General features: G+C 51.8%; 6 protein-coding genes across 6 annotated transcripts; 3 read left to right on the top strand and 3 right to left on the bottom strand.

The window, feature by feature from the left end:
* Positions 1-63: 63 nt before the first annotated feature.
* An03g06620 (uncharacterized protein) lies at positions 64-946 on the top strand (the record flags this gene model as incomplete). The annotated part of the gene is made up of 3 exons (XM_059747200.1): positions 64-117; positions 340-816; positions 929-946. The coding sequence occupies 3 exons, from the start codon at positions 64-66 to the stop codon at positions 944-946; spliced, it is 549 nt and encodes a 182-aa protein (XP_059600381.1).
* A 144-nt stretch (positions 947-1,090) lies between these two features.
* Positions 1,091-2,951, bottom strand: An03g06630 (uncharacterized protein; the record flags this gene model as incomplete). The annotated part of the gene is made up of 6 exons (XM_059747201.1): positions 1,091-1,422; positions 1,470-1,685; positions 1,733-2,194; positions 2,241-2,555; positions 2,607-2,691; positions 2,739-2,951. The coding sequence occupies 6 exons, from the start codon at positions 2,949-2,951 to the stop codon at positions 1,091-1,093; spliced, it is 1,623 nt and encodes a 540-aa protein (XP_059600382.1).
* A 764-nt stretch (positions 2,952-3,715) lies between these two features.
* An03g06640 (uncharacterized protein) lies at positions 3,716-4,119 on the bottom strand (the record flags this gene model as incomplete). The annotated part of the gene is made up of 3 exons (XM_001390502.1): positions 3,716-3,821; positions 3,867-3,931; positions 3,979-4,119. 3 exons carry the CDS (start codon positions 4,117-4,119, stop codon positions 3,716-3,718), a joined length of 312 nt encoding a protein of 103 aa, XP_001390539.1.
* Positions 4,120-5,316: 1,197 nt separating this feature from the next.
* An03g06650 (uncharacterized protein) lies at positions 5,317-7,394 on the top strand (the record flags this gene model as incomplete). Its single annotated transcript, XM_059747202.1, has 5 exons — positions 5,317-5,866; positions 5,916-6,515; positions 6,585-6,785; positions 7,023-7,116; positions 7,292-7,394. 5 exons carry the CDS (start codon positions 5,317-5,319, stop codon positions 7,392-7,394), a joined length of 1,548 nt encoding a protein of 515 aa, XP_059600383.1.
* Positions 7,395-9,101: 1,707 nt separating this feature from the next.
* On the top strand, positions 9,102-11,227 carry An03g06660 (uncharacterized protein; the record flags this gene model as incomplete). The annotated part of the gene is made up of 6 exons (XM_001390504.3): positions 9,102-9,435; positions 9,481-9,603; positions 9,649-9,871; positions 9,920-10,288; positions 10,342-10,496; positions 10,545-11,227. 6 exons carry the CDS (start codon positions 9,102-9,104, stop codon positions 11,225-11,227), a joined length of 1,887 nt encoding a protein of 628 aa, XP_001390541.1.
* Positions 11,228-11,580: 353 nt separating this feature from the next.
* An03g06670 (uncharacterized protein) lies at positions 11,581-17,932 on the bottom strand (the record flags this gene model as incomplete). The annotated part of the gene is made up of 3 exons (XM_059747203.1): positions 11,581-16,697; positions 16,754-17,429; positions 17,483-17,932. The coding sequence occupies 3 exons, from the start codon at positions 17,930-17,932 to the stop codon at positions 11,581-11,583; spliced, it is 6,243 nt and encodes a 2,080-aa protein (XP_059600384.1).
* Between the last annotated feature and the right edge of the window lie 1,405 nt (positions 17,933-19,337).

A 19,337-nucleotide genomic window follows, 5' to 3' on the forward strand; every position in this document is an offset into this window, starting at 1 on the left:
CAACTGCATTGCATGCTTCAATTCAAGCAGGATAATCTTCCAAAGAAACATTACTCAAAGAAGATGTTCTACCAACCCGGCAAAACCGACCACGGCCTGCCCCATGATCCATTCAAGGTGATTAGTTGATTCCCCAACAACAACTCCAATTGACCGATGATTCATTCAATGATCTACCCCGCATATCTACTTCCCCCCTCACCATCACCTTAACCTCGCACATTACACACCAGCACCAGCACCAGCACCACGCCACAATCTCCCTCAAACTCAATCTCAAACACTAATAGTACTGACCCAAAAAAAAAAAAAAAAAAAAAAAAAAAAAAAAAAAAAAAGGCATGCGTCGTCCCCCGCCCAATCGGCTGGATAAGCACAACTTCTCCCACCGGCACCCCCAACCTCGCCCCCTACAGCCAATTTACAAACCTAACCTTCGACCCACCCTACGTTCTCTTCAGCAGCAATCAGACTGTGTCAGGAGACCGAAAAGACACTGTCGTGAACGCCGAATCTACCGGCTCCTTTGTGTGGAACCTTGCGACCTATGACCTGCGCGAAGCGATGAATATCACGGCGCAGCAGTTTCCTTACGGAGTGAATGAGTTCGAGAAGGCCGGGCTGACCGCGGAACCATCTACTGTTCTTCCGGTGCAGGTGCCGATGGTGAAGGAGTCGCCGGTGCGGTTCGAGTGCGTGTATCATTCTACAATGAGACTGCCCGGAAATCCGCCCATGGGGACGGTGGATGTTGTGGTGGGGCGAGTGGTGGGCGTACATATTGATGAAAGGGTGCTTACGGATGGAATTCTGGATGTAAGAAAGACGAAGCCGATTGCTAGGTGTGGGTATTTTCAGTATGCGGTGGTTGAGGATACGTTTGAGATGGTTATTCCCGGGATGTCGGCGGATGTGCTATATGGGCTAGAGGGGAGTGCCAAGATGAATGGGGAGAAGGCGAGGGAAATTAAAGAGGGGGAGGGGAAGAAGGACCAGGCGCTGTTGTAGATTCAGTTGGGGTTTATGTATATAGGTGGAGATGGATTTGTGGATATGATGTATATACTACTCTGATGATGGTGTGTATAGGCTACCCCCAGATTCTGAATGGGATAGATGAATTGAAACATCCCGCGTCGAGCCAGTCACCTGTGATGGTCCGCACTGCTGTGCCGTTACCGAACTCCAGGATGAGTCCTCCGTTGGTCTCGTTGCCCAGATATAACGGCCATCCGACCGTCTCGCTGACGGTTGATGAGTCCTTCAGAAAGGCGAGTAGATAATCTTGCATCGTGGCAGAGGTGTCGACTTCCAACTGCGAGATCTCGCCGACGTCCAGATTATACGTACCGAAGATCATCAGCAGGTCGGTCCAGTGGAATGCTCCTAGCCACGGTACGGGACTGATATTGGAGAAGTTGCCTGTTTATGTTAGCACTATCTTCAGTATGGAAAGTCATTGGACATACCAGCCCAGTAGTAGCGATAGGTCTCGAGCCCAATGGACGCACGTAGCGCAAGGTCAGTCACTGCCAGACAGTCTGATTCGCCTTCTTCAATATTTACTGAGGTCGTGTTTGTGCTAGGGAATTCTCGCGCCGTGTCAGATCGAATTGACGGGCCTCGGGCAACCTTCCGCTCAAGGTAACGCTGTCTTTCGTCGGAGAAGATGTATTTCTCATCGGCTGATATTGTTAGTAGGGGCAGTTAAAAGAGCAAGATGGGTACATACGAATATAGTTCGTGAAAGCAATAGAAGGAGAGCTATTGTAGCGGTTGATATACTCCTCGATCTGCACCCAGGAAATCCCACGCATGCACTCCAGCTCGGCCTCGGCATCATCACCATAATTGCAGCCTAGTCCCTTGGCCACGATGTCAAAGTCTTGGTACACATCGGGCGTGGTAGAGAGGTTGAGTGTGGCAGATGCTCCTTGGGAGATGACGCCGAACTTGGCGGCAAGAGGCTCTTCTGGCCATGCGAGGGTGTACAGATGCGTCAGCAAAGCACCTTGTGACTGTCCCCATAGCTGCTTACTGTTAGCTCTAGTCATGTGAGAGGAAACTTGTAGTCTGACCATAATATTTTCGGGATTACCACCGAACGCTTCAATGTTCTCATATACCCACTCCACAGCAGCGCGCACGTCCATCAGCGTAAGCGACGTATCATTCAACGCACGCGATTTGGGATCTATACATGTCAGGCTAATATTTGCAAATATAGAGCAAATACTTACTGCCAAAAATATTGACGCGGTAATTGATGGTAACAACGATATGCTCCTGAGAGCGAGATACCCAAGCAGAGGGCAGCTGGGACGGAATGTTGATACCCCCTGTGATGCCACCACCTCCCGTGACAAACAGCGCAACTGGCAGCTTGGATGTCTCATTAGCATACGATGGAGTCCATACCGCTAGGGACAGGCAATCCTCTGACGAGGACCATGCCGTAGAGCCCTGGTTGAGCCTTTCGCCGACATTGAGCAGCAAATTCTCCGGTTCATATTCATTCCAAAAATCGCTCTCTGCTGGAACATACTGCGGACAGGCTGAACTCGGGTTAATTGGAACTGCTCATAGTTGTATGGAAGACTACTTACCTGGGCCATAGAAGGTGGAGTCATATGTTCTGCTTGAGTTGTCAAGCCGATGAGGAGGAAGCCATCTTAAATCCCCAATAGGAGGCTGGTCATGTCAGACACAGTATGACATGTGTACAGCGAGAGAATTACCTTGGCATAAGGAACTCGCAGAAACTGTCGAACGTCTGGGTAAGTGTCATTGAGCATACCAATGAACGTCCCTGTCCGTGTCTCGACGGTAAGGTTGGACCAGTTGGACAGAGTCCGTGGTTGCTCCCATGTCAAATTCGCGTAGTAGGGCGCATAAGTGCCCAAAGCAGAGGCAGCCAGCCCGAGCAGTCCAAAAGCCACACCCTGCACCATGATTCTATCGGATCGCCGTTCTTGTTGTCCCATCTACCAGAGCATGGGATATACAAGCCTTATATAGCCATGACGCGGGGTACCTTCGGCTTCCGGCTATACAAAAGATAGACAAACTCACCGTACGGCATGCACCTACACCGCTCAGCTAGTTAACAAATCTAACTAACAAACCTCGATGGCATGATGTAGAGTTCTCTAGTATCTGCGCACAGGATGGAGGCTAATGAAAAAGTGCCAACCACAGCCAAGGTTGTGGGGGAAAATCCGGGGTCCCACCCCCACGCTCCGCGTCTGGGCGCTGAACCAGCTTCGATTGGGAAACTAAGACCGAGAATGAAGCCATTCCGACGTGTGCGGGTTTAATTCTACATCAAATGTCGGACCACTGATCTCCGTTGTTGGCTAGAATTTGTTGAGCTGATGATGCTGACCGGCATCATGCTTGTCACTGACCCCACTTTAGACGGTCGACAGGTATGGGTTGTGATACAAAGTCAGCCCATACCGTGAGTAAGATCGGCCGGATGGCTTAAAAATAGGTGCATGGTTCCAGCATAGAAATGAGGGCAATGTGAGGTAAGTTCTTATTCAATCAGTGCTGACGAAGGGTATAAATTGATAATCACTATTCACATCAGGCGAGAAACCAGTCACCACGGGAGGACAATATGTTTGCCGATCAGAAAGCCTTGGCAATACTATTAAATAGATAGTCCACTTCCAATCGGAGACCACGTTCTCCAAGTCTAATCATTGTTCACTCATGGAGGTCCGGGCGGGCCAGGAGGGGGAGGACCATCCGGGCCGTCGTCGCCGCAACAATCGCAGCAGCATTCGCAGCATTCAAAACAGCAGACACCAGCGCAACTAAATCAGTTAGCACCATCCCCTCATTGGACGCAGAAGACTTACATTCCACAGCAGACTTCTCCTTCACCACCACCGCGGATCTGCAGCTGCATGGACTCTCCGGTGCGCTGTTCTTGTTAGGACCATGGCCGACTTTACGGATATTTCAGCATACCGGTTGCTCAGTAATGACGCGCTCCATGGAGGGACCGGACGGGCTAGCAGGCTGCTCCATCGTCAGGGTCTCAGGGTTCCATTTGCTTTCGGGCACGGCCTCGGAGGGCCTCAGCCACGACATCAAGCCACTGCCGAACATTTTGTGTGTCTGAATGACAAGTACAGGACGTGCATATGTCAGGAGAAGGGACTACAAAGATAGGGGGCATTGCCCCTTAAAAGGAGCTCTCAAATGAAGCTACTTCGCCAGGGGCCACAAGGGACGAGCCGCCGTCGTGCTGACCCACCTGCGAATGGGGCGATAACATGGCATTCTCGAAGCGACGCCCTCATAAATGGAATTGCGAAATCCAGCTGCCTGACTATCACGGCTTCATCTTCTGCCGGGTCATCCGGCACGGATCTAGCCCGTCGTGTCCTTCAGGTGTTGCTTGGCATCAGGATGCGATAGGCGCCTTCGTGATGCCATTGGCTTCTATAATGCCCGGCGCATAGATGCAATAGGACCTGGGCTAGTAATTGGACGCCACTTGCAGCAGCACTCGATTATGAAACGAGTTCGCCGTTGGCGAGCGCTATGAAAGCGATGTGTCGTGTCCGAACCCAAAGGATGGGGCCGGAAGTCAGGAGTAGATGATTAGTTACGCCGGTTGACTTGGCACAGCCGATCGCCGATGGGTGCCACGCCTTTCAGCACTGTTGTTCCTGAACGTGTCGCAGCAATGATTACGGGTGGCTTAGCAGCACAGCGAATCAGTTGACTTATCGATAATGGGAGGTTAGTCTTCGTCAGTGTAGAACAATGCCTAAGTAATTTGCATTAGTATGCTTCCTTCTGTCAGGCTTGCAATGCGCGAAGAAGGATTGGTGGTTGGTCCCACCGGAAAAAGACTCTGCAGCAAACGCGGACTAACCGTGGACCACATCCCTAGGCAGAAAGATTCGCGGTCAGGTACCCTCACCTTTTCTGAATAGACGAAGCCAGGCATAGGGGCTAATAACAATTGGTGTAACTATTTCGGATGATGTCAGACACGTAGAAAGCCTGCCAGCGATTGCAAACGATCCGCAACTGCTTGGGATGGATTTGGGCTGCGCGGGAGAATAAGAAAGAACCAAGCCAGCCAAGCTTTTCTTGCGCGGCACCGCCGACGTCACCCGTAAGACTCACTTTTGGAATCTCCGCGATCTGGGGATGCGCAATCTGTGGATTGGCCAAGAGATCGGCTCCGAGGCAGCCTCAGTGGCAAAGAAGATCTTTCAATAAAATCTCGTGAGGCCGCGATGTTTTAGGGTTGATCTGTTTTCCTCATCCGCGTGCACCTTCACCATCACGATGCTCGCGATCGCATATCTTTGGATTCTCCTGTTGCTGCGGGGAATCCACGTGGGCGCCAAGAGCACGAGCGAAGTCACCACCATTACCGACGATGCCTCTACAACATCTGCCTCGTCCACTCACTCAGGAACCGATAGCGATTCGATTATTGTCGTGACCACCGAAACTGCTGCTGCCGTTCCTACCGGTAGTTATCTCAGCTACACCACTACCATCACGGTCGGAGATAGCGTCTCCCAAACGACCTTCACCACCACCACCGCGGCAAATACAACCACTTCTACCAATGGCACCACCACTGCCACCACGACTACGGATACAAATGTGGTGGTCACCGGCACACGCAACTCCAGTAGCACCTCGACAACCACTGCGACCGAGCCAGCCAACTCGCAGCCTTGCAATGGCTACACCGAGTTCTGCAGCCGACAATACTCGAACATTACTATGGTCACGGCACACAACAGTCCTTTCGTGAAGAAGAACAACATCGCAGCGAATCAGATGTACAAGGTGAAGACGCAGCTGGAGGATGGAGTGCGCATGCGTAAGGACTACCTTCCGACACTAGCAATCCACCACTAACAACAACCCAGTATCCTTCGAAGCCCACTACTACGAAAACGACATCTACCTCTGCCACACCTCCTGCGACCTCCTAAACATGGGCACCCTAGAAGAGTACCTCACCACCGTGACCGACTGGATGAAGGAAAATCCCTACGATGTTGTAACCATCTTGATCGTCAACTCCGATTACGTTTCGCCCTGGAACTTTACCGCTCCCATCGAGAACTCCGGTCTCATCGACTACGTGTACGAGCCGTGGAAAATCCCTATGAGTCTGGACGATTGGCCTACACTATCGGAGATGATCTTGAAAGGTAATCGCGCTGTCGTTTTCATGGACTATCAGGCCAATCAGACTGCTATCCCGTACATTTTGGACGAGTTCACTCAGATGTGGGAGACGCCTTTCTCGCCGCTGAATACTTCCTTCCCCTGCACAGTGCAGCGGCCCCCAGGGATCACGGCTGCGCAGGCCGAGGAGAGAATGTACATGATCAACCATAATCTGAATCTTGAGATCGTGTTTGAGGGGATCGATATCCTCGTTCCGGATACCGCCCAGATCAATGAGACAAATGCAGTGTCGGGGTATGGAAGTCTAGGATTGATGGCGAACAATTGTCGAGGTGAGATACCATCATCAGCACAGCACATATACGAGAGGACGACATACTAACATTGCCATTTTGTAACAGCAAAATGGGACCGTCCCCCCAACTTCCTCCTCGTCGATTACTATAACGATGGCAACGTCCAAGGCTCGGTCTTCGAAGTCGCAGCTCAAATGAACAACGTTACTTACAACGGGAAATGCTGTGGTGGGTCGAGTAGTACGGCATCAAGGATCATGGATGTTTCGTATACTTGGCTTTCTGCATTTATTGCCATGGGAGTTGGTTTGTTTACTTTGTTTGGAGTATAATCTGATAGCTATATACCGCTGTGATGATTGATGTAGATAAGACATAGCATTTCGCATTATAATTAGATGCTAATAATTATGTGATAATTGATCATTCTCATCCTTGAAAACATTCCATTATTATTCCCCGAGGGCAGGCAAATGCGGTAGTGTATCCAAGGAGAACAAAATTTAGAGCAAGATCTAATTGGTCTCAAATTACTCAGTCCAGTTAGACATGCTACATCTCCTATCATTAACCCCCTCGCCAGATTATCAGAAGCTGTTGTTCCATGGCGCCGCCGCACGTTTCTTAGACTTGTTGTGTGAGTTTTACGCTCATCTTGCTCTTCCTATTCGCTAACGACAATTTGGGAGATATTGTCATAGATACCCATTTATCTCTTATCCGGCACGATAATCTTTCTTTTTACTTGCCCCACTTCGACCCTGTATGTGATTGCTTTTATCATTTTTAGCTGCTTGTAGTGGGAAGATTAGCAAGGAAGATCAGAGGCCGGGGGATGACTCCATGAAGCTGGAAAATTATCTGGTGAAGGGACTTGATCCAGGCTATGAATATGGACTCATATGTATTGAATAGGAGAAATAAAAGTTCAATGCTTATCTATATTCAATCTCCCAACCGGTGATACTACATATTTTCCACCACGTTATGCAGGCACTACACCATGATTCACCCACTCCATTGGTCTGATCGCTAATGCACTGGATAATCATATACTCGTAAACAGGGTACTGATAGTAAGGTATGATAAAATGCTGACCACGATGGCTCCGCATAATTTCTCGCCGAGGCAGTGGATGATTGATGGTATATAATAAAAATAATAGCATTTAGAAAGTTTTACACGCTGTTGTAGCTGTTGAGTGTCAGAAGTCTTTTGCGGTATTGTTAAACATCGCGAGTAGTGGAGAAGCAGTTCTACATCATCATATGGCAGGTCCGGAGCGTTGAGGGATCTCCACAATGCATCGAGCCTCGGCCACATGGAATCTGAGAGGGGTGTGGTCAGGTACAAATAGAGATAGAAACTTTGTTACATGAGGCTCGTTGCAAACCCCTACGACTTCGTGGGCAGTCTAGAACGTGTCTCACCCCATAGTCTTCTTTGGGTTGAGAAAGAATCCCTGGTCGGCAATGATCATCGGTTGGTATGCGGGGAAGCAAGGAGCTACCCCATATTATTTTTACCTCATCATCTCGCTTATATTCTCCGTTCCAATTTGTCGCAATCCTCTGGACCTCTCGAGAGATTACTATAGTCAGACCATCAATAACAATTTTCCAGAGTGTCCAAAATGACGGCAGATGCAGGGAGTGTATGTACACTGTCCTAGACAGCATAAAAATTCTCACTTGCACATGATCGCTTGGCCGGACGACCCCTCCAGCGTATCATCTCGTAGAAAGGTAAGGTCACCAAGAACTGTGGTGGCGGGAACAGGTATATTTCCACGTTTATGACTAGCATCCTCCGTCGGGCTCCCGCTCTTACTTTTTCCTTCTTTGGCCCCTTTGAGGTTAAAGTCCGAGATGGTGTAACAACGGCCCTCCATGAGTCAAGGCAAGGGACTGTCGGGCTACTCCGATAGGGTCGCGTGGTGGCATCAGGACCCTGACATCCTAATCTTGGGGATTGGTGCAGTGTCAATTCTCTCAAAGCCATCATTGGTGCCTCCGGTCAAGCCAAGCCGTGAGGTTGCACCCCAGCCTGCCAGCCAAGCCTAACATTCCGCCAGTGCCACATTAACCACTTCCTTTCCCAAGACCTGCCAAGCCACCTCAACTCCCACGCACCAATCCGATTGTTCTCCTGGCCTTATCGCGGTGGCCATGAGGGAGAGTGCCCAGCTTGAGCTGAGACAAATGCCACGGCCTCGTTGGCTGATACCCCGGAAAGCATGACCGAGAGGGTGCCCAGGTCACTGAGGGGACATGAATAATAATTGTTTCTCGTTGCACAACCGGCGATAAGGCAGAATCTTGGCACCATATGGCGTGGAGGAACCCTCACTTCCCCCGACTGTGTCGAGGACAGCCAGCCGATAAGTAGGCTCTTCCACCAAAACTCAACTTGCGTTCACTTCCTTCCATGATTGGAGGTGGCACAAAACAAGCGATAATGGTCGCCTCCCGCTCAGGCTCTCATTCACTGCACAACTGATCGGCTGTGCGACCTTGGCCAGTCCATTTTAAAGACCTCTATTCCCCTGGACCTCTTACCCCTCCCAACCGCGTTTTATCATTCTCTCTCCCCTCTGCGCGTCTGTCCTTGTTGCGCCCATCATGAACCCCTCAGACACTGCTGAAGTGGCAGAAATTGCAAAGTCGGCAGCCTTTGCACATGATGCGCATCCAGATGAGAAGAGGGACCGAATCTCATCCGAGCTGCGTCCTGCCACCTCGCCTGAGATTGAGGAGGTTCGTGAAACAGCAGAGAAAGGGGGGTTCACTTCGTCGGCCGCATATGAAGACGATGCAGCTCTACAGAAAGACTTCCCTTCTCCGGATGAACTGAGGACTCTGCGTCGCGTCTCCGGCAAAATCCCCTGGACAGCCTATACTGTGGCCTTTGTGGAATTGTGCGAGCGCTTCTCCTACTATGGAACCACTGCAGTTTGTACGTACATCACTACCCCAATCCGTTCCCTGCTAACATTGACAGTCGTCAACTTTATCCAACGTCCTCTTCCTGAAGGCTCATCTGCCGGTGCGACCCATGGCCTAGACAATCTGGTACCGGGTGCTTTGGGCATGGGACAGCAAGCTTCCACTGGATTGACCTTGTGTAAGTTGCCATATATATCAGAAATAAACAGCTGCTGACCGTCAGTCAACTCTTTCTGGTCCTACATCATGCCCCTGATGGGTGCCTACATGGCTGACCAGTACTGGGGTCGCTTCCGCACCATTATGTTCTCGATCGGTGTCGCCTTGCTTGGACATACCATTCTCGTCATTTCAGCCATCCCACCTGTTATTAAGAATCCACACGGTGCCATTGCTTGTTTCTCAATTGGTTTGGTTATCATGGGAGTGGGAACAGGTGGTTTCAAGTGAGCTATCGCTATAAACTCATGTCAGTGGCTTGCTAACTGGATCAGATCAAACATTTCACCGTTGATCGCCGAGCAATATCGGGAAAGCAGGCCGTACATCAAGACCCTCCCTTCAGGAGAGCGCGTCATTGTCGACCATGCTGCCACCGTCGCGCGCATCTACCTGTACTTCTATATGATGATCAATATCGGCTCTATTCTTGGACAAGTGAGTATGGTATATGCGGAGCGCTACGTCGGCTTCTGGCTCTCGTATCTCCTGCCTACCATCATGTTCACTTTCTGCCCTACCGTATTGTTCATCTGCCGCAACAAGTACTACCTGGTTAAGCCAACCGGGTCTGTGTACCTGCAGGCCTTCAGGCTATGGAAGCTGGCCATGGAGGGACGCTGGTCGTTGAATCCTGCAAGAATGTACCTTCCCTCACCGTGTAGAGACTATGAATGATTTCCTGATAATGAGCCAGATTCAAGAAGAACCCCACTCCCTTCTGGGATTCGGTCAAGCCCAGTGCTTTGGGTGCCAGTCGACCCCAATGGATGACCTTCGATGATGAATGGGTGGATGAGGTAGCTCGTGGTCTGAAAGCATGCAAGGTGTTTCTGTGGTACCCTCTGTATTGTATGATCTAACGCCTCCATTGTTCCCTTTCAAATACTAACTCTTTAGGGCTGGCCTACAACCAAATGTTAAACAATCTGACCTCGCAAGCGGCTACCATGCGTCTGGGCGGAGTTCCCAACGACATCATCAACAACCTCAACCCCCTCTCGCTCATCATCTTCATCCCCATCATGGACCAACTGGTATACCCATTTCTCCGAAAGGTCGGCATCCAATTCACCCCCCTTAAGCGAATCACCGCGGGCTTCATCGCCGCCGGTCTATCCATGATCGCCGCCACCGTCACCCAGTACTACATCTACCAGAAAGGCGAATGTGGAAAACAAGCCAACTATTGCTTGGATGAATATAACTCGCACTCGCCCATATCCGTCTGGGTTCAAGCGCTGGTCTACATCCTGGGCGGCATTTCCGAGATCTTCGCATCGGTGACCTCGCTCGAATACGCCTTCACCAAAGCACCGCGCAACATGCGCTCCCTCGTGCAAGCCGTGGCCTTGTTCATGAACGCATTCTCGTCCGCCATCGGACAAGCACTTGTGGGGCTATCCAATGATCCGCTCCTGGTGTGGAACTACGCCGTCGTAGCAATTCTGGCATTTGTCGGCGCTGCCGGCTTCTGGTTGACCAACTATAAACTCGATCGTCAAGAGGATGAGTTGAACCATCTGCCGCAGAGTCACTATGAAGGTCGTCCCGAGGGACATCCAGATGAAGAGCAGCAGTAGGAGAGCTACGGGTCGAAAGGAATAGTTAGTTCACTTATTAGGTAGTCTAGTGGAAACATGACTCAGATTCAGTATATTTTTACAGTTAGTCACATGAATTAATGTATCTTTGTTCATATCCTCCTACGACACCCCTACATTNATCCACACCATATACTATGTTTATGCCTACGAGATGCATTTATAGACGTTACACACTACGCAAGAGCCATATTAAGCGTCGCACAAGCAGTCAATTAGGTGTTAGGCAAGTGGAAAGCAAACTGATAGAGGGAATCAACCAAAGCCAAGTAAATCCAAGACAAGAATATCACAACAAGAACCAATCATTAAATCCCATGCAAACATGATCATTACAATTCCTCCTCGGGCTCAACTGCAATAGGGCTAGCCTGGGTATCAAGAATATCCCAAGACTGCAGGTCCAGGTTCAACACATCCTCGTTGCTCGAGGCCTTGCCAGAGCCAAACGCCTTCGGGTTCCACTTCTCCACACCCTCGATTCCATTCAGATCCTCGAGGTATGCTCCGAACACATCACGGTTCATACGCACGTAGTCCTGGTAGTCGCCGGGCCAGTCACCCAGACGCTCAACGGCCAGCTTGAAGAGCTGCAGGTGCTGGCGAACGCGCTGGGCCTCGGGAACAGTATCAGCGGTGCTGTCCTGCACATCGCCGTACATCGAGCCATCGATGCTCAAACTGGCCTCGAGGTTGTCCTCGTAGTCAGCATAGTAGGGGTCGCTGAAGGCACGAAGAATACCCTCATGCACCTGAGCGCACTTCTTGTAGTACCGGTTGGCCAGCTCCTTGTGGTTCTGGTGGCTGGTAGCCACCTTGGTGTACAGCTGCGTCAGCAGAGTCGACATCTCAAGCGTGCTGGGGTGACGAGGTCCGTGCACGCGACGGCAGTTGTAAGTGATGTCTTCGGCCAGACGAATAGCGTCCTTGTACTTGCCGATCTGGAAGCGAGCGATAATGAGACGGTGGCCGAGAGAAAGAGTGTAGGAAGGCCAGTTGCGGTGCGCCTCGCGGCTGTCCCACAGGATGGTGAGGAGCCAGGCGAGGTTACCATAGTCCTTCAGCTCTCCCAGCAATCCAATCAGCTTACTGAGCTGCTCAAAGTTCACGCCGCCCATGTCGAGCTTCAGACCCTTGATGACGGTGAGCGCTTCCTTAATGATAACAGAAGAGACACCCAGCATCTTCTTGCGAGAGGCTTCGTCAGGACGAGCGACGAGGTCGCGGCCTGCAATAGTCATACCAAGAGCGAAGATGAACTTGACGATGCCAACAGAGCGGTAGACCTCTTGGTGAGACTTGATGTAGTGGAAAGAGGCAAGGGCAAGGTCGCAAGCGCTACCCCATCGCTGGCTCTTCAGCAGCTGGTCCACGTAGTCATTGCTAGTGATACCGATGGAGCGGACGAAGTCGTCCGAGCGGTGGGTGCTGAAGTGACGCAGGATTGTCTCAGCAAAAATGCGTACCTGCGCAGGCTCGGTCAGCTTCACCCGCTTGCCCTCGGTAGCGACGAAGTAGTCCACAAATTCGTCAAACACGCGAGCGGCAGCGGTCTGTCGGTTGTTGGACAGCAAGAAGTGGTACAGGCGCGCGGTGGACACAGAGACCGTGTGAATGGAGCTCGTCTTGGACTTGGTCAAGCTTCTGAATTCTTCGAAGTAGACATATTCGGTCGTCAAAGCGGCCAGGATCTCGGTGATCGTAACTGACGTGCTACGGCGCAGACTGTACTCGAGCTGTGCCAGGAAACTGAGGCTCTGACGCTCCTTAGAAGCAAGGTCGAACTGCACGGACTTGACGTTGGAGGTATCCTTCATAACAATCTGGCGATAGATCTCTTGAGTAAGCTCGGTCGCCTTTTGGATCTGGTTGGATGCAATGTAGCTTGACGCGATAGTGGAGGCGGCCGCAATCAACCGAGTGGAAGACGTCTCGGACTTCAGAATTTCCACGGTCGCTTCCTTGAGCTCGCTCAATACAGTCTCAGTTTCCTTGCGTTCGGCGTGGAAAGCGATCATCTGCTTCATCCGGGTGAGGGATTCCTCATGGGCCCAACCGTGGGTTTTCCGCACCGTCGTGGTGCGCTTCTTCAATACCTTCAGAGCGCGGTCGGCCTGCTGCGAAGTCACAGACTCCGCATTCTCCGTCACGAGTGCTGCCTGCTCTTCGTAGATAGCGTCCAGGGTATTGGAGATCTCTCCAAGATCGATCTCTTGAGACTTTGTCGCGAGCAGCTCTTCGTAGATGTTGATGGCCTGGACCTCATACGACTTGGACTCCTGGCACAGCTTTGCGAGGGTCAGAGATGCCTGCAGGCTGATGGTAGCGGTAACACCAAACACCGCCTTCACTTTGGTCTGGTATTCAACAGTGACCTGGTGCAGAGCAGTAAACTCAGTGCGAACGCTGCGCAAGCAGTGAGTGTACCGGTTAAAGATCGTCTGCACGAAGGTCTGGTCCTGGAACTTGGGGCTGAGCTTGGGATTGCTGATGAAGGAAGTGAAAAGGATCTTGAAGTGCTGCACAGCATCAGAGTACCGGCCTTGATTCCACAGCTCGGTCGCGACAACGACCAGCGGCTGGAATGCTTCGGGATGGCAAGTAGGAGAGTCCTTGTTCAGAGTGCGAACGATCTGCAGGTAGTAATCAACAAAGATGGGGCGAGGGTGCGTCAGCTCGGCCAAAGTCCACAGGGTCTTGATCACAATTGCATCGCCAGGGCCGTAGTGGCCGACGTAGTCATTCAACAACTCCTGGTGGAGGCTAATGATCTTGTCAGTCTGCGAGTTGCGCTTCAGCAAGCGAAGCAGCTCGTCCGTGTTGCGTTGCCTGAGCTTATCGTCGACCTTTCGACCGCCCCGTAGCGCGCGGTAGATACGGACGCGGATATCTTCCTCCTTGCTCAAGCGACGACGAGAATAGTAGCACTTGCTGAGACGCTCGGCAAGGTCGATACAGCTCTCTACATACTTGGAAGGGAGGGTAACATCTTGCAAGTTCGGGGCGAAGAGTGCAGGCCAAACACCGTGGAGAACCTTCTTGATCAGCCGAGTTGCGGCCTGCCAGCGGTGCTGTTCAACATATTGAGCATAGAGCTCGGTCGTCGCAGTGAAAGACATCTGGGACATGGTGGTGATGGAGCTCGATGCCTCGTAAACCATTTCCTCAACCGTGGTCTCAGACATGACCGTTTCGGAGCTGAAGGACTGCATGACCTCCTTCGATGTGGACTCGATGCTCTGCTGTACCTCTTTGTAGCTTGAAGTCTGGGTGCGGTTCGTGCTCTTGTAGTACTCAGAGCAATGCTTAAACACGGTCAGAGCCAGAGTAGAAATGCCGACCACCTTCATCATCTTTGCGATCTCCTGGAAGTAAGAGACCGAGGTATCAGAGATGGTAAGGCTAGTCTGCTCGTGCTCCTGCCAGGCACTGGACAGAATGGAAGCAGCTTGGTATTCCTTCTTCTGGGACTTCAGGAACTGAGAGTAAGCAAGAACAGACGCCAGCTTCCTCTCTTCCCACAGGGAAGACATGTTGGTGCGGCATTCCTTGTTCACGCGCTGCCAGATTTCGACGTAGATGCGCTCGGCGAGGTCGATCTTGCCCTGCGCAGTATACTGTTCGGCTTCCTTGATCAAGGCTTCAAAGTTGAATGATTCAAAACGTTCAATCAAGGAGTCATGTTCTTCAATCTCCAAGAAGTCGTTGATTTTGGTCTGGACAACCTTGCGATGTCCTCTCACGCGCACTCCCCAGTCACCATGGAATTCACGTGACTCGATGCCCTGCTCTCCGACGGTGAGGATTTTAATGTGCTTGCTGATTTCCTCGGCCTTTTGGAACTCCTTAATCGTTTGATAGTGTTTGACCAACTGCTCCCGGGTGGAGATGACCATCTTGTGGGACTCGCCGTAGAGCTTCGTGTAGCAAGTGACTAGGAGATTAAGAGTCTCTTCGCGCATAGTCATAACCTCCGTCTTGCTCTCCGTCACGCGACTGACGGTCAGCTCCAGGAAAATGTTGGCCAATTGTGCCGTGAAGGACGGGCTGTTGACCAACAGTTCGCGGCTCAGGCGTGTAGCCTCGAACAACAGGGGTGTCGCCTCCGGAATATATTCAACGTCACGGAAGAACAGCGCAAGGTTGATGATAGACTGAAGAGTAACCCGGTCCTTGGGGTTCAGAATTTGGCGACAAATAGTAGTCACAGTGGTCTGGTAGGTCAACAATTCAGGCGTGGGCCTGTTCGCCCAGAGAGCCCTCTGAAGCAGGAGAACGGTGATCGAAACCGGCAACACCTTGGCAAACTCCTTGGCAGCAGCCGTCTCACCCTGGTTGATAAAGACGGTTGTTTGTCTCAGATGAGACACCCAATACTGAACCGCAAACTCAAGCAGGGGGTATCTGCTGACCAGCGAATCGGTTTCATGGCCGATGAGAGGGGAGAGATACGGCTCCTTACCCTGAGGCTCGGTCACATACGACTTGATATAGATCAACAGCCTAGTCACAAAGTCGGCGTGACGGTCCTTGACGTTGGGGATCAATTTGCCTTTGGAAAAGACATCCAAGACCGCTTCCCGGATAAGGCCGTGACGAAGATAGACCTGCCCGTCCTGAACAAACACCAAAGAGTTGACAGGCTTGAGGACCTTGCGTGGTTCAACCTGGTAGCCCTCGGCGATCGCCAACTTGTCAACCTGGATAGAGGCCAAAGTCTGCAATTCCTTGATCAGAAGAGGGCGATCAGCAGTCGCGAGCCACAACAACATTAGGCGAGCCTCATCGGTTACGCCCTTTTGCTGCACTGTTTCGAGGACGAGATTGGTGATGGTCATCTTAGCGTTGACAACATCATCCACCGCTTTGTTCAGGGTATCGGCATTATCCGCGCTGCGAACGCGCTTCGAGGCAAGCTTGGCCCACAGGAATGAGCCCTTGGACGCTTCGGTGATACGATCCACAATCGACTCCTGCTCAATATCATCAAGCTCAGGGAAGACGACGCTTTCCTTGGCCTCCAGGAACTGGCTCCGCACAACGGTAGCAATGTCTTCGAAAATTCGCTCATCTGTGACCGGCACAGTGATATGACCTGGCGCCTTAGCTGGCGTCTCAGCACCCAGGGTGATCAGCTTCACGTTTGTGCCCTTCGTTGTGGCAGCGCTCAGCTTCTGTAGCAGCACGGATTCACCACAAGAAGCCTCGTCAATACCATCAACAACGATAACCAGTTCCTTGGCTCCGTGAAGGGCGGCAACCAACGCGCTCTCCAAGGCATTCCAGAGGATATTATCGAAATCATTATCGTTCGTGGCCTTCTTGCTGCGTTGGAAGGCATCAGTCAGGATTTGGAGCAGCTCGACGTTTCCAATGCGCTTCTCAAAAAGCTGCGACAGAATGGCCTTGACGATGGCCCGGGGTCTAGTCCCGGCAGGAAGACGAGCATCTAGATTTTAATCAGTAAAAGATGGATTAGAGAGGCCAAGATCTAATTGGAGTTACTGATGGGAACAAACAGAGTCTTGTAGGGGACTCCGCGGATCGCGTGTTGCAAGTTGTCAACAATCACAGATGCCAAAACAGTTTTACCGGAGCCTGGCTTGCCCACGATGGACATGACCTTGTTTTCGCTCGTTACGAAGTCAAACAGGGCTTGCTTGACCCAGCGACAGGTGTTCTCCTCACGGTCATGGGCAAGGTGTGAGACGGTCTCAGCAACATTGGAGAGGACACGATCCTCGGGGGTGAGCCAGGATCTGACAGCCCTAACATCGGCGACTGGAGGTTCGGAAGATGTCAGTTTATGGCTCGGTTTCAAAGAAAGGTAAGGAAGCTTGCCTTTGGTCTCGTCACCACGTTCCTTCAAAAGCTGGTGCTGCCACATGGACTCGCTAATCTCTTCGCAGGCACGGCGGAATCTGTGAATTTGCTCCGGGAAAGCCTCGTAGATGTTGATGTATTCCGACTCATCACCCAGGCGGAGAACGGCCTTGTGGAAGTGCATGGCCACACTGGCGACCAGGTGCACCAAGTCCTCCAAGGCCTGCACCAGCTGCCTACGGATATCACTACTCACACTAAAAAGCGCGGTCCGTTCGAGAAGGTTTCCGAGGGCTGTGGAGTTGCTATAGAAAAAGCCAAAGGATGTCATCAAAGCGGAGGCATTCTCGTCACCGAGCTAAGATGAATGACCATTAGCGTGGTTCTCGTACCTAATCCGGGCGATCATACCTTGAGAAGGAGAAGGCAGTATCCGTAGGCCATCTGGAAGGCAAGGCCGCTGACATTGGTGAAGCCCTCAATAGCCTCTTCGAAGGACCGGAGTCTTGTAACGAAGAGCTGCGCCCAGCCGAGGACTTTGTCATAGTCGCTGCCGTCGGGGGGCACAAGGGTCATACGCTCGTCCTGAATCCAGGACAGGACCATTTCATAGGAGTCACCCGAGATGGTCAAGCCCAGCTCATCGCCGGTCTGGCGCTGTAGGATAGACAACTTCCTGGAGAATTCCGTCTCCTGAGGGTCGAGCCTGCGGGAGGACACCCTTCTGGAAGTGATTGAGCGAGACATACCATTGTTGGACATTGTGTCACTCTCCGCGAACCCCGAGATACGTCTGGGCATCTTGGGGGAGAGAGGGGAAGCAAAGCTGCTAGGGACGGGGGACAAGATAGATGGAGCCATTGTGATTGTTGGGTATCAGCAAGATCTGGGATTTCTGTGGGCCTCGAAAGTGTTGTGTTCTTCACGGGAGAAGGAGTGCGAGTGAGTTGTGGCGACTGCTTGGGGTATCTGGAGGGGTTGACTGTAGGCCGTGGAGGAAGGTCAGGCTCAGCAGAGGTCTCTCCGGAGAAGCAGCGGCAACAACTCACTATACAAGAAAAATAGCGACGCAAAACGGCAACCTAACACATGGAAGAATAAAGGCTTTGATTAAGAGGTTTATCCTCGTATCGATCTGAGGGAGAGGAAGGACTCTCTCTGTGGGAGGAAAGATCACTTTAAATAAGTAGGAAAAGCAAAGGAGACCCTGGACAAGGGGGGTTGGATTGGGTTACCGGGGGCTGATGCAATGAGGTGGGCTGGTGTGTGAGCACGATTCATGAGCGAGCAATAGTGGCAAGCTTAACCCCCCCCCATCCACGATGATACCTCTTGCAGCATAGCGTGGCTGAGAGGAGTCCGATCCCGATGGGTCCCCCTGTATCTTTGGCCTCTCAGCACCGTCAGAACGGCTGGGAATTCCAAATCAAAGTTTCTTTCGGAGAGGACCAATAGAGAGATAGCTGTCAATGGGGTTGCAAAACCCATGTCTTTGACTCTTTGCATCCCCTCCGACGATCAAAGTTTGGTCTCCATGGCATTGACATCACGGGTGCAGGGGATTCGCCGCTGAGCACCTGCAAAGGGAGATGGAGGGGAACAGCGTCGTGATGACACGATGAGCGTATCAGAAAGGGAGGTGGACTTTCTGCGCAGTGCGTCCCAGCCTACTGTGAATTGAGTACTGACCCATTCCCTGACCGTGCGGACGGGATGAGCAGTGGAGCGACACAGGCCAGTCTGGACGAGTGCAATGTCCCTCTCCACATTAGCACCGGTGTCTCGGGACTTTCTGTCATTCAACACGGGCCATATCCCGTATGGTGCCCACACCCACGAGCAGCGGCAGGGGCAGGCGAATAGAGCTCACATTGGGTCTCGTGAATTGCTCGTGGCGGCCGTTTCCAGCTCCTTTGAGCAGCAACTCGGAGTCTCCGTTAGACCAGAGCTGAGCTCCTCCTTGGGCTAGTTATCCCTAGTTGCTGCATAGTCTATTGAACAGCTATGATCCTTGCTAGGGTGAGAATTCAGCTGTGGCTGCCTGAGGGGTAGAAAGAGGACGTGATCTCCCGACTGGGGCGGAGGGGGACTGGATGGGCCCAAGTCTTCGATCGGGGCCAATGGCAACGAACGATAGTCGGATAGTGGGCAAACCCGCATCGTCCTGACGAACTGCCGATCGAGGGGACGGACGCGGATTGGATGAATCCTTCTCGGCTGGCAGGACTCGATGTGATCATCATGGTATGTAAAACCGATACCATGC

Source organism: Aspergillus niger (genome assembly GCF_000002855.4).
Source record: "Aspergillus niger supercontig An03".
NCBI classification, from domain to species: domain Eukaryota; kingdom Fungi; phylum Ascomycota; class Eurotiomycetes; order Eurotiales; family Aspergillaceae; genus Aspergillus; species Aspergillus niger.